The 13,738-nt window shown below is 57.7% G+C and overlaps 2 protein-coding genes across 3 annotated transcripts; both read right to left on the bottom strand.

Annotated features, from left to right (window-relative positions):
• Positions 1-902: 902 nt before the first annotated feature.
• LOC118833309 (trans-1,2-dihydrobenzene-1,2-diol dehydrogenase-like) lies at positions 903-3,330 on the bottom strand. The gene is made up of 7 exons (XM_036740674.1): positions 3,199-3,330; positions 2,759-2,870; positions 2,295-2,458; positions 1,849-2,101; positions 1,606-1,730; positions 1,331-1,487; positions 903-1,203 (listed from the first exon to the last, which is right to left on the bottom strand). The coding sequence occupies exons 1-7, from the start codon at positions 3,292-3,294 to the stop codon at positions 1,094-1,096; spliced, it is 1,017 nt and encodes a 338-aa protein (XP_036596569.1). The 5' UTR covers positions 3,295-3,330; the 3' UTR covers positions 903-1,093.
• Positions 3,331-5,793: 2,463 nt separating this feature from the next.
• Positions 5,794-12,889, bottom strand: LOC118833308 (nucleobindin-1-like). 2 transcript variants are annotated; one of them, XM_036740672.1, is made up of 13 exons: positions 10,624-12,889; positions 10,152-10,285; positions 9,000-9,107; positions 8,690-8,822; positions 8,498-8,601; positions 7,906-8,091; positions 7,626-7,716; positions 7,204-7,262; positions 6,966-7,058; positions 6,793-6,888; positions 6,390-6,560; positions 6,184-6,277; positions 5,794-5,923 (listed from the first exon to the last, which is right to left on the bottom strand). In XM_036740672.1, the coding sequence occupies exons 2-13, from the start codon at positions 10,275-10,277 to the stop codon at positions 5,838-5,840; spliced, it is 1,347 nt and encodes a 448-aa protein (XP_036596567.1). In that variant the 5' UTR covers positions 10,278-10,285; positions 10,624-12,889; the 3' UTR covers positions 5,794-5,837. The 2 variants fall into 2 exon arrangements, with proteins under 2 accessions (XP_036596567.1, XP_036596568.1); XM_036740673.1 differs by having other exon boundaries at positions 6,394-6,560; positions 10,624-10,760.
• Positions 12,890-13,738: the final 849 nt, after the last annotated feature.

Here is a 13,738-nt window from a genome sequence, read left to right as displayed (position 1 = left end):
AATAAATAGAAATAAGTAGGATAGTGAGTCCCATTTCTCTACTTAGATATTTTCCCCTCCACAAGCTTAGCTAGTGACCGTAAGGCCCCCCGAGGTTAAGAACAGGTCCTGTGTATTTACCTAATGGCGAGAGGCCTGAAAGAAAGAAGGGTTGAGGTGAATAAGTCAGCAACCATAAAATTCTCTGAGGATAAGGATAAGACACAGGATACTCACCCCCTGTACATTGACCCCAAGATAAGAGAACCTCTGTTTGGGGAAGAATGGATGGAAAGCTGAAAAGCCAGGTGCAATATAGATGTGCAACATTAGGTAACTAACAACTAATTCCTGCCTGTCACCGATAACCGAACTGTTTGTTTAATCGTCATTGTCATTTAAGACAGATTTACTACCTTGAGATTGATAGTAGAATGAAACAAGGATGATGGGAAGTTTATGACTGTCTCCTGCTTGTAAAAATAACCATACTGTTTGTTCCTTGCCATTGTCCCTGGGTAGATTTGTCGCGTCTAGATTGTACCCTCAAAGCTTACGTCTGCAAGCTGAGAGGAAGGAGGTTGGGAGGGGGAATTGCGGTTAGGGACCTATATAAACACCCCAATTTTCTGTGTCCAGCGCGCTCTGACACTGAGAGGACCCCCAGTCCTCTCGATGTCCGGGTTGCCCTTTCCTGCAGGATCGTAATAAATTTTCCTTTCTACTTTCACCTTGAGATGCCTCTGTTGTTAATTTTTGGATTTGTAAAATCCATCCCACACAGCCCACTCTCCTGAACGGTCCCAATTCTGTCATGCAATGCATTAGTCTTAGAGCCATGGAGCTGGAGCGTCACCTTCCTTTTCTCTGGGACTCAATTTCCCCCTGTGTAAAGTGGAGAGAGACTCTATGCTGAGACCCAATGGAGTGGGATTCTCTTTATTCCAGAACACCTCCTGAGGCTTAGAAGGGCAGGGAGAGATCACAGCAAAGACTGGGGCAGGGCTTGGACTCAGGGCCAGAGCAACACAGCTTCCAGGGCCATGCTGAAGAGTAGGGACATGGGTGACAAACTGCTGGCAGGGATTTCTTCACTGGGCAATAGTTTGGAAGCTTAGTTTCTGTCCTGGAGGAACCTGAGCCCAATCTGCCTCCTCGCTTCCTCCAGGATGTCTGCCAAGAGCTCACTCTCTGCCAGGGGCATTACAGGGCTCTCCTTCAGACCTAGGGAAAGAAGGAGGATCATGAGCAGGGCAAGCCTGGCTGTCCCAGCATGCTGCAGGAGGTGGGGTTGTCAGGGACCCCACTGGAGGCCCCTGCCTTTGCCCTCCCGGGAGCTTCCCAAGCTCACCCTGCAGCAGACACTGCCGCACATGCTGGGCTTCATAGACCATGCCAATGGAATTGATGTAATTGAACCTCTCAGAGTCTGCCACCTTGGGCAAGGGGAACTTGGTGCTCTTCTCGTTCACCACCAGCTCTGTGGGGCACCACATGGTGGAAGGGATCTGGGAGGAGAGAGTGGCCACAGGCAAGGGGTCACCCATCCACCTGCTCCCACGTGTCCCAGGCCTATGGCCCCCTGGCAACAGGCCCTGGGTGACCCTCGGGCCAGGGTGCTCTCACCTCTGCCTTGCCCTTGGTTCCAAACACTGACAATGAGTTGGACAGCTCGGTGGTGACGCTACAGCTGAAGGAGGCCTGGAGCCCACCTGGGTACCGCAGGATGATCGTCACTGTGTCATCCACGCCTAGCAGGACACACCAGCGGTCAGTCGCGGAAGTCAGCTTGCTCCTCGCACTTTAATCCCTCACTCCCACTCAGCAGTCAAACTTTGAGGAAGCCCCCTCCCCCCATTCTTCCCCTACCCTTCTCATGAAGCAGCCCCACGGCGTGGATCTTCTCAGGCCGCTGGCCCCCGGCCACCATGGAGATGTGCTGGACGCAGTAGACACCCAATTCGAGCAGCCCGCCCCCCGCCTGCTCCCAGTCCGTGGGTCGACCGAAGCTTGCACCGTCAATGCCAAACTCCGCGTGAATCACTCGCACCTCCCCGAGGGTGCCCTGGCACAGCAGAGCCCGTAGCGCCTCGGTGGCCGGGAAGAACCGTGTCCAGATGGCCTGGAGGGAGAGCCGGGTAGGGGCAAAGCCTGCGGGGACCCAGGACCCCCGGCAGCGTTCCCCCTCCCCGCAGACTCTCAGCCCCGCCCCCCCGCTACATTCCTATATCGCCCAGGTGGGGAGCCCGAGGGTGTCGTTAGGCACCTCCGCCACCAGGGGGCGATGGCACGCGCTGAGCGCACGCTGCTCTCACCTCCATCAGGAAGAGGCCGCGGGCTCGCGCGGCCGCCACCATCTCCCGGACCTCGGCAGCCGTGACCCCGAGAGGCTTCTCACACAGAACCGGCTTGCCCGCTGCCAGGCACTGCAGGACGGCGCCCACGTGCTGCGGGTGCTGAGGGCCCACGTAAACCACATCTGCAGGCGGGATAGCACCTGAGGGGCGGGGCGTACGGCAGAGGCTCCGCCCACACAGGAAGGGGGCGGACCTTCGCTGGAGGCCACGCCCCTGGGGCGCCTGCTGCAGAGGCCCCGCCCCCACAACTGTTTTCCCGCTGAGGCCACATCCCAGAGTTGCCCTCCTGCACAGGCCCCGCCCTTCCCTCTGGGTCTCCGCCCCCTGGGCCATCCTCCGCCCCCCCCCCCCCCCCCCGAACAAGCTCCGTCCCCCTGCACGCCCTTCCGCGGTCCCTAGAGGTCCCTCGTGTGAGATCTCACCAACGTCCGGGTCCTTCATCAGTTGTTCATAGGAGTCATAGGACTTGGGGATTTCGTGCCTTTTGGCGAAGTCCTGGGCTCGGGACAGGTCTCTGGCGGCCACGGCTACTATCTATGGTCAGAGACGCCATTCAGAACCCTCTCGGACCCAGCGGCGCACCCTAAGGGTCCTGGCCACCCCAGCCACAGCTTCCGGGAGAATTACTCCCCTCCCCCAGTTCTATCTACTCTCAGTGATCCCAGAGCCCCCTCCCCAGCTCCATCCCTCGCTCCAAAGGGACCCAGGAGGCCCCGACCCCAGCCTCCCTCTGAATTCAATGCCAGACCCGATCCCCGCTCCCCCCGCCCCAGTCCCATCTTCCCTCAGCCCGCCCCGCGGGGGCCTGGGATTCTCAGTCTAGCCTCCCCCTGGAAGTCAGGCGCCCCTCCGGCCGCGGGACCTGATGCTCAGAGCGAGGGAGGCTCCTTAGGGCAGTGGTGAAGTCATGGGAGATGCGGCCGGCGGACAGTATGCCCCAGCGGAGAGCTTTCTCCATCTCTGCGGTTCCCTTGTGTTTTCTGGACTCTGACTCCTAAGTCCAACCATCCCTACTTCTTGGTCGCTGCTCATTGGCTGGCTTGGGAATCTCACCCTTCCCCATCACCCCACGCCCCAAAGAACGAAAGTCCGAAGTCTCCCAGCGATTAGGGAGAGAGTCAAAACTCTCAGAACCCCCAAGAGATTCCCAGGAGCTTGGAGGCAGGGAGCCCTGGCGAGCTGCTCACAGTCTTAGCTCCCTGACAATGAGGATTGCCCCTCCACAGAAGCCCCCTCCACCTGCCACCAGCCAGGGATCGTCTCCCCTCTTCTGTCTCTTTCCTCTTTCTCTCCCATTTACGGTTTCCACCCTGGCTCTTCACTTCTGACTTCGTTTGGCCACCCCAGTCCACCCTCCAAGAAATGTCAGCTGAAGGAAGAGCTGATTGATTGCAATCCAATCGAATTTCTCCTTTGGTTCCAGACTTCCTGGACTTCTGTCTGGCTCTGAAAGCCTTGCTCACAAGTCTGTGGTTCTCCTCCCTCCTCTTGGGGATCCTCCCAGTGGAGGCCTCCTCTCCTCCCCATCCCCTTCCTTGGTTCATCTCCTGCTGTCCCACTGCTGAAGGGACTCTTCTTCCAGACTCCTCATCATGGCCCCCAGGCCCTTTACCTGGGCCCCTTCCATCCAGGATATCTTTCCAAGGGGAGAGAAGTGGAAGTGACCCCTATCATCTCCTTCTGGAGGACTCCCCAAGCCCTCCCTCCACTCTGAGCTTCCAGTTCCGACCTCCCTGCTGGACATGTCCCACTCCATGGATGCCCCTGAGGGGGTCTGTAGTGCTGTCTGAACAGTGCTCATTCCCTTTTCCCACAAACCTGCTCCAGTGATCGAGGATGTTGGGACTGAGAGGGCTGCCCTGGACATTTTCTCTGTCACCTTTCACCTCCACGGCCCTATAGTTCCTCGGGCTCCCTGGCTCCCTCTGCCCCTCAACTTCACCCTGGGCCAGGCCTCTTGCTGCTTCCAACACCCTCTTCTACCCTTCAGCTCACCCAGGCCAGTACCATCCTGCTGCCTGGCACACAGTAGGTGCTCAAAGCTTGTTGACTTCAAATGTTTGTGGAACAGCACCTTTGAGACCACAGAACAGATGAGCCTCACATCTGAAATTAAGTCCCTCCCCGCCAACCTCTGGAACCTATCTAAAGGTCTCTAGGAACAGGGCGCTCATGACTTCCCCAGGCAGCCGTTCCCTCTTTTGGCCCTCTTGGACCAAACCAAGCCTTTACAGCCTTCTCCACCTGCCTAGCTTTTCAGTCCTCAGAAGAGCTTGTGCCCTAAGGCTCCTCTTCCCAAGCTCCTACAGAATGATCCTGAAGGCTCTCCTAATCTTGGAGATTCAGCTCTGGCCACTCTCCAGATTCTCAAGGACTCTGATGAATCAAGAGCCAAGGCTGAGCACTGAAGATGGCAGAAACCCAAGCTGCCTCCTTAAGCCGAGATGTCCAGCAAAGATAACAGTCAGGGAGACACCTTGAGACAAGCACAGAAACTGGTGGGCAGCCAAATCCAGAAACACCCCTGGTCCTCGAGACCCAGCCTTCCTTGTCCAAAACTGTCCCCTTTTCTGGACTCCTGCAAGGGGAAAACCTATCCAGAATGCAGGGAAGCCTCCAACCCATGGGCAGCTGCTACCTTTTGAGAAAGACAGAGAGCCCGCCAGCCAGAGAGAGAAAGAGACAGACAGCCAGAGATAGAGAATCAGCCAGAGAGAGACAGAGAACCAGTCAGAGAGAGAAGGAGAGAGAATGAGAGAAGGAGAGACAGAGAGAGCCAGCCAGAGACAGAGAATCAGCCAGAGAGAAATGGAGAACCAACCAGAGAGAGAGAGAGCTACAGAGATAGAGAGCCAGAAAGAGACAGAGAGAGTCAGCCATCCAGAGAGAGACAGAGAGACAGCTAGCCACAGAGAGTCAGAGAACCAGCCACCTAGAGAAAGAGAGAGCAAGCCAGTTACAGAGAGACAGAGCTAGCCAGCCAGAGAAAGACACAACTGGCCACCCAAAGAGAGACAGAGAGCCACCCAGAAAGAGAAGAGAGAGCTAGCCAGAGAGACAGAGAAACAGCCAGCTAGAGAAACAGAGAGACAAAGAGATCCAGAGAGTCAGAGACAGAGAGAGACAGTCATAAAGAGATAGAGAGCCAACCAGCCAGAGACAGAGAGCTAGCCAGTCAGAGAGACAGAGACAGTGACAGAGACAGAGCCAGCCACAGAGACAGAGAAAGCCAGCCAGAGATAGAGAATCAGCCAGAGAGGGACAGAGATCCAGCCAGAGAGACAGAACCAGCCAGCCAGCCAGAGAGAGACCCAGGGCATATTTGAAAGTGGGGAGGGAGGTGGAGAATACCCGGTGGGAAACGCACACCAAGACACATTGTCAAAGGACCAAGCCCAGCCCCAGAACCACCATCATCCCCCTCCACCCAAAGTGGAACACAGAGATACAAGGTATGGTCGTGGTGCCCAGAAAGTCTTTATTGAGTGGCCTTGCGGATCACTAGTGCTGGGAATCAGGCACAGGGGAATCTGGGACTGGGGCTGGACCCTCCTTTACCATGGCTGGCTCTGCTTGGGCTCCTGTCTCTATAAATACAAGGGCAGAGAGAAAATAAGGACCCAGACATCTTGGCTCCCAGCCTCAGCCCTCTCAGGGGCTCACATCATCTGCTAGCCCAAGAAACTTCAGAAATCCCAATTCCCATCAGACTGTGGGGCAGAGTAGCAGCACACTAATGTCTTCACCAGCCCCTAGCTCTGGCTCTCTCAGAAACATACCCAGCAAGGCATCAGGAGGAGGCCAGGAGAGGAGGAAGGGAAGGGCCTGGCTAGGGGTCAGGGTGCACCTGCATGGGGCTGGAAAAGGAGCTGTCCATCAGGGCCTGGAGCTGGTGGGTCTGGGGAGGGTTGTTGCTTCCTCTGCTCCATGTGAAGGACAGCCTGCAGAGGTACAGAGATAGAGGGCAGGGGTGAGTGGACCCAGGGGCCCACCAAACACCTCCAGGGATGTGGAAAAGAAGCAGGAAGGAGCTGCCCAGCCCAGCGCAGGCACCTGCTGCAGCTCCTTCTTCTGGACCTCCAGCAGCCCCTGGGAGTGGTCCAGGGCCTTGCTCTCCTGGCTCAACCTCTGGGCCTGGGCTGCCAGCTCAGCCTCTCGGGCCGCCAATTCTGCCTCAAAGCGTCGAAGTTCCTCCTCCGTGTAAGCTGGGTGCTCCTCCAGTGTCTGGGGGGGAGGCACAATCAAGCAGAGAAGGCTCTCCCTTGAGCCTCCCAATCCAGCCCTCCAGGTGGGGGAGTGAAGAAGCAGCCCCCAAGCCCCAGTGTTCATGCCAAGGACAAGCGGTAGGGAGAGGGAACAGAGGCCCACAGAGCAGGGGGCAGGCCAGGCCACAAGGTAGTGCCAAGAGAACTGGCTCCACACTTGGGACCCACCAGCTGGGTCCCCTTTCCATCACCTCCCAGCCCTTCAGGGCTGCCTCTTCAAACTCCTTCCTCTGTGTGGCCAGGAGGAATTCCTCCAGGGTCACCAGGCGGTCCTGGTTTGTGTCCACCTAAGGGGCAGGGCTAGATGTGAGCCAAGGGCTTGGGCCTTACAGGGCCCCCTCTCCCCAGGGCTCCCCAGTCTCACTGTCTTCATCACGTGCTCACGCATCCTCAGCCTTTCTTCCTCCATCTCCCGCATGTCATCGTCTTCATTCTTGGGGTCATACACCTTCTCCAGCTGCATAGGGGTGAGGGCAAGGAGGAAGCTCAGGGGAGCCGGACCCAGCCTGCAGCATTTAGTACCTGCCTGCTACACAGCAGGGACTGTGCTAGCCCCAAGCACCTGCCCCAAGGCCTGACCCTGAGCAGCAGAAAGCAGGTACCTCCTTGGTAAAGAGCGCCTCTAATTCCTGCTCGTCCAGGACACCATCGCTGTTTGTATCTGTGGAAGGCAGGAAGGGGGCAGGTGTCAGGGAGGCCGTGGGCTGAGGAGGCTGGCAGCTGGATTTGGGGGTGGGCTGGGGGCACGTGTGTCGGGCTGGAGCTGGGCTCATTAAGTGTACAAAGGGGTTCAGATCCCTTCTGGGGCAGACTTAGGTGGAAGGCACAAAACTACAGGAGGCCTCTCAAAGCTGGGGGAAGCTGCCTCTCCATAGTAATCATGGCCTGGAGTTAGTTCTCTGGGCCAACACCAGAAAGGCAGCAGCAGCTGCTGGGGAACCAGGCCTCCAGGCCAGTGACCTCATCCTCTGCAGCCCTCAAGGCACCTTGGGCTGCATCTGTCTTAACCCACCCAGGAACTCACCATGTAGCCTGAAGAAGGTCTTCGGGTTGAACTCAGTGGGATCCAGCCCATCAGTCTCCTCCCACACCTCTTTCAGTTGGGCCTGGCTACCCTGTGGGGTAAGGAGAGAATGAGGGCTGGGAACCTAAAAGCCCGCTCCTGAGGCCTAGGACTGGAGCAGGAGGGGCTAAGGGGAAGCCCAGACTCCCTCTCCCAGTAATGTGTGTGGAGCGAGCTGGGAGCAGCAGGCTATCCCCACCAGCCCTGCCCAAGATGCCGAGCCCCAGGGCCCAGCCCTCACTGGCACGTTGAGCCGAGGGTGCTGTCGGTGTCTCTGCTTCTGCTCCTCCAGCCTCCGCTCCTCCGCCAGCCGCTGCTCCTCACCCAGGGAGTCCAGATAACGCCGTCTCTCATGCTCCTTCAGCATCTCATAGCGTTTGAACTCCTCGTGATGGGCTGCATCATACTGCGCGAGGTCCCGAGTGGCCTGGGGACCCATCACAGAAGGTCAAGGGGGCTCTTGCCCCTCCCTTGGGGGCCCCCACCTCATGCTCTCCCCCCCTCCTTCATGGTTTCAGGCCAGAGGAAGGAGGCTGAAAGCCAAGTGTCCTGGGGTCAGGCCACCCCCACATCTGTCCCACCAGCCTAGGATCTGTGGCTTGCATCCAGCCCGAGTACCAAGCCACTTCTTGACCTGCCCTGGCCCTCACCCCCTATAAGGAGTACAGACACAGGCTGAGCTGGGCAGGAGGGCCAGCCTGGCTTGTTCTCAAGCCTTCCAGGCCTGCCTCATCATCTTATTCAGAATGCAGAAATGCTCCAGGACCCAGTGAGGCTGGGAGGCCCAGAAGCTCAGCCCACCCCAGAATCCAGAACTCTGAGATGAGCCTCACCGTCTGGATCAGGAGCTCCAGGTCTCGGGCCTCAAATGTGTGCTGGTTCTGAGGGTCCAGGTGTTCAAACTGCTTCAGAAGGCTCAGGTGATCAACCTGTACTTCTGGGGCCAGGGAGGGAGGGACATGCTCAAGCTGAGCCTTCAGGGACCACTACTCAAGTGTCCCCTCCCTCCAGGGGCCAAGCCTCACCAGGCTCTTGGGCAGCATCCATCTTGGCCTTGAGCAGCATCCGCAGGCGAGACACCTCCTGCCGCTTGAGCTCATCCAGTTTGGTGCGGATGTGGTGACTAACAAAGTCAAGCTCCCGACTCAGTTTCCCACTCTGGAAACCAGGGAGACACAGAGAGGCCCAGTCAACATATCGGGGAGCCAGCAAGCAGCCAGCTGGAGGGGGACAGGAACAGGAGAAAGGGCCCCCATGACTACCATGGAGGGGTCCCCACACTGGCCCCGACTTAGTGGACCAGGGCCCTTCCCCTCGGGGTTCACCACCCCTCACCTTGATGTCCTCCGCATTGGCAGCCTGCAGTTTCTCTCGGAAATGTCCATCTGTCTCCAGGACCTGGATCACCTCTTGTAAATAGCGATGGTAATAGAGTCCTGTGTCCTAGGAAGACAGGCCAGATTCCTCAAACCCAAGGCTGATCCAGGCCCTGCTCTGAAACCTTCAGAGGATGCTTACTGCCTCGAAGATGCAAACATAAACTCCCCTGCTTGGCTTTAAAACCTTTCATGGCATGTTTCCCAGGCTGCCTATTCCTACCTGCCCACCCCCTCATTCTCCTTTACAAACTCCATGATCCAGGCCAGGCTTTCTGGTCTATCTCCAACCTCTAGGCCTTTGCAAAAGTAATATACTCCATGCCTGCCACACGCTCTCCCAAGATCCATCCCCCTTCAGACTCAGCATTTCAGGACCATGGTCCAATTCTTGGTGTTCCCCCAAATACAAAACTTCAATGACCATTTCATTTCTTCTCTTCCCACATTCAATATTCTACTCAGAGCCAGGCATCATGGAAAACACCAGGGTCACCAAGACAAAATCAGACATTTCCTCCTTGGAAAACAACGCAGAGTTATGGGAAATGCAGACTCTGTGTAATATACCAGGGAATGGGGAGGCTATCAGGAAAGGACTCTGAGAAGAGGGGCCCTTGGCCAGGGATGCAGGGAAGCAGGGTTCCAAGGGGTTCCAAGAAGGGGAAAAGATGTTTCAGACAGGAGGATGTAAGGCGCAGGGTGGAGGACAGAGCCTGGGGGGGGGGGGGAGAGGAAGGGGGAGCACCGGAAAACTGCAGGCTAGGAGAGTCAATTTCTTTTCCCAGCATGTCCTAGGGCACAGGAGCTCTTTGGGTACAGGGAGTTACTTAGAGTTTCCAGCCTGGACTCTGCTCCCCGAAGGAAGGGGACCAAGTCGATCGTGGCCACGATCCTCAAGGCCCGCCAGTAAGAGACCCACGGACATGGTGACTCCAGCCCTGGCTTTCCCATAGACATACCATCTCGTGCCCCTCGGAATGACTCCAACTCCCAGAAGACTCTGCGAGAACAAGACGGCCAGGAGGCCTAGGGACTTCGAAAAACCTGCTGGGAGTTGTAGTTACAACCTTCCACAGACATGCTGGAGGTGGGGGAATATATGTCTTACCGGAGTCTCAGGAGGAGAAGACGGCATGTCATCCTTCTTTGGCTCAGGCCGGTCCAGGGGAGCTGGGTGAGCAGGTGCGGGCAGCAACAGCAGCAGAAAAGCGGCCAACAGCCCCCGGGGCAACATGCTGAGCGCTGCCCGAGACATGTGGACAGTCAGGGGAGGCTGGGCTGGGCTCAAAAGTACTTCTCATTCCCCCTGGTTTCGGCCTCAGCATCTCGGGACACCACGTGCCCCACAGAGCCCGCCGACCCAAAGTTCGTGAAGGTGCAGAAACTACAAGTCCCATGAAGGCTCGGGGTAGAGCCGCAGTTTGGCCCACCCAGAGTACCCCGGGAGTTGCCGGGAGCTGTAGTGGTGTTCCACCCGCACACCCTCAGTGATATCGAGGACCGAACGCCTCGGCCTCCTTCGCTCTCCTCCAGCCCTCCCTACACAATGACCACAGGGCCCCTGCCCCCAGGATGCTTACGTGTCTCTCCGCACGAGCCCGGGGATGCAGAGAAGGTTCTCAGCACTTCCAAAGGGCCGAGCAAGGTAGAAGGTTTCCAAGCCCGGATCCTGCCAAAGCTCAGCCTACGACTTCTTCGTTGGCTCCAAGACTTTCAATTCGTCCCGCCCCCGCCTCCAAACTAGCCAATCGAAAGGGGATTTGGCCTATATGTAGGTGTCACATGGGCAGGCTCCGCCCATAAGAGACAGAACCTGCCTCTACGCAAGCTCCCAGTTTCAGCCCCGCCCCAGTCTCCTTATTGGGCGAAAGCATGTAGAAGGCAAGGAGATGGCCGTGCAACTACAACTCCCAGGAGGCAGCAGGAGGGCGTTATTCCCTCTTCCTTCTGTTATTGCGCCGCCAACCTTCGTGGGAGTTGTAGTACCTTTCCTTTTACCTTCCTAAGGGGGCTACGAGGTGGCTATTTGGGCCCTTTAAGGAACCTAAAAGTACCAATCACAAGCTGGAACATTGAGCCAGTCGCTAGGCAGCGGATAGGGGATAGGGTTCAGTGGCCCCCAGGGAGCCCGGTAGTGGGAGCTAAAAGGAGGAGGAGCAGGCCGGGGATGGGGGGCGGGGCCGGTCCTGGGGGGGTCCCCCCCCACCCGGGCTTAGAGCATCATGGAAGGTACCTACCACTAGCCCCCCCTACCCAGGGACCTGCCCGGCTTTGGGAGGCAGAGCAAACCAGATATGGGGGAGCAAGGACAGATGGGAAACTGACCAGACTGCATGTCCGTTTCTTTCAAGCACTCTGAAATTTGCCTCCTCTCAGTCCCCATTCTCAGTGGGGCTCAGCTTCCCAAGCCCAGAGACTTTCTGGGTTTTAGGGACCCAGGAGTCTGAGGCCCCCAGTCCTCATTCCCTCAGCGATTCAGCTGTCATGGGCCATATGCCTTAGCCCCTTTAGGTACTCATAAGTTTGGGGAAGAGTTCCTAGCCTTCAGAAATTGCAATCTTAGAGCTTCAGTTCATGTAAGAAATAGGAGTTTGCCCCAGAATAGTTCCCCAACCTCTGATGTCTCAAGGAGCATCCCTGTTCCTTCCAGGTCAGGAGAGAAAGCTGCTAATGTGCAAAGGGGAAGGCATATTGGCTGAGGGAAAAATAGAGGAAAAGAGAAAAGGGGTGAAAGAGTGAGGGACTGTTCCATTGGGATCGAGGAAGGGACCAAAGCTGTGAAGCTGCTGTAGGTCTTGAGGCTGAAAGTCAAGGCTTTCCCATCAAGATGCAGAGGCAGAAGGCAGGACTTTTGTGTCCTCAATCCCTAATCACAGCCCTCCAAACTAGAAATAGATTAGCCAGGGCATCAACTGAGGACAGGGAAAAAAGCAAAGTGGGGGTCAAGGCCAGGGACCTCCCAGAGAAGGCAGAGGCCCTCTCCTTGTGATCTGAGAGTCTCATGCCACACTCCTGGGGCCTGAAGGAGGCTGAGACCTCAGGGCCATGCTTTTGAGTCCTGAGGGGAGTTGAGACTGGAGGGCCTCATTCCTGGGTCTCTGAGGGTGGCTAAAACCCAAGAACAGGGAGCTGAAATCCTGAGGCCTGGTCCCTGTCATCACTAGGATGTCTCAGGAGAGTGAGCTGTGGAGGACAGATTCCTGAGTTATGCTTTTTTCTGCTGGGAATGGGGTGGAGGTGGAGTGGAGTCTAGAGAACACATACCTGGGTCCTTGTGCATTTGGGTGTGCAAGAAGGTAGGGAGTAGGCTAGAGGAATGCAAGGCTGGGGGAGGGGACACCCGGATCCCTAGGGTAAGGGGAGTCCTGGGTCCCCAGAGGGCAGTGGCCAGAGTTCTCCTCCTTGTAATTTCACTGAAGTTCTGCTTTGGGAGGGGGACTGCCCACAGACTGGGGGAGCCCAGGACCAACTTCAGACCCGTGTACCTCTGTTCTTAGGAGTCTGGGCAATGAGCTGGCAGCTGTGAGGCAGCAGAAGCTGGAGCAGCAGGTACTAGGGCCCCTCCCCTTATCCCTGTTCCCGGTTCCCGCCAAAGCTGTGCCCCTGCCCATGGTGTGACCTCGGAGTGGCCACTTTGCCTCTCTGGGCCTCAGTCTTCCCCTCTGTGAAACGTGACGGACAGCGTGGGAGCCTTGGAGCTAGAGAATCTCTAAGCCCTCTGAGGGCCTCCTTCAGCGGGCGCCTGTTTGAGAAGAAGCAGCTGCGCAAGCGCCAGGAGCCACTGGTGGTCCAGGCCAATCCCGACTCTTCCTTGCGGCCCCGGCCGCCCCGGCGGCGAGAGGAGAGCCAACCTGAGGAGAGCGGTGAGGACTAGGTCGGGGAGACCGGAGGGCGGCCTTCTGGGCACGGCCCTTCGGTCTGTGGCCTGTGGCAGACCCGCTGTCGTCCTCTAGGCCCCAGGAACCCCATTCTCCTGGAGAAAGTGCCAGAGGCGCACCTGCGAGCTGGCACACACGGCATTCAGGGCAGCGTTAACTGTGGCGGTGACTGTGGCAGCGAACGCACCCCTGCACAAGCTTTAGGAGGGACTGGTAAACCTCGCCCACCCAGACCTCGCCCCCTGGGGGCCGCTAGTCCTGCCCCTGACTCCTGGGAGGCAGGCTTCTCCGGACCCTCTCAACCCTTTCCGACTCCTCCAGTCTTCGCCCCCTGGGAAGAGCAGAAATCCCTGTCCCCGGGTTGCACCACTGCCTCCTCCGGGCCCAAATGACCCTATTCCGGGCTTCTTTTCCCTCAGGACCCAGGTCTCCCCTTCCCTTGATCCCCATCAGCCAGGGATCCCGGCGTCCCAAAGGCTTACCCTCAGCGCTCACTCTATGCTCACAGACAGCTCGGACCCAGAACTGGAGGAGTTCTCGGTGTAGGACGCCCCGGTCTCCCCGTTTCCTGGCAAGCAGCTGCCTGGGACCCGACGCCGGGGATGGCCGGCTCGGCAGCTGCCTGGTGAAAAGGGGCTTCTCGGAGGGTGGGGAAACTCTGCCCAAGCCTGGTGGCGGGGTGAGGACAGGGGCCACTATCACCCGTTACACCTCACACTCAGTCTTTCATCGCCACCTCCTCAGGGAGAGTGGACACTCTGCAGAAGCCCAGCCCTTCGAAGACCCCAGTACACAAAACAGAGGAAGTCACAGACAG

This window comes from Trichosurus vulpecula, unplaced genomic scaffold (assembly GCF_011100635.1).
Source record: "Trichosurus vulpecula isolate mTriVul1 unplaced genomic scaffold, mTriVul1.pri scaffold_166_arrow_ctg1, whole genome shotgun sequence".
NCBI lineage: Eukaryota > Metazoa > Chordata > Mammalia > Diprotodontia > Phalangeridae > Trichosurus > Trichosurus vulpecula.
This window is presented reverse-complemented; position numbering and strand designations above follow the sequence as displayed.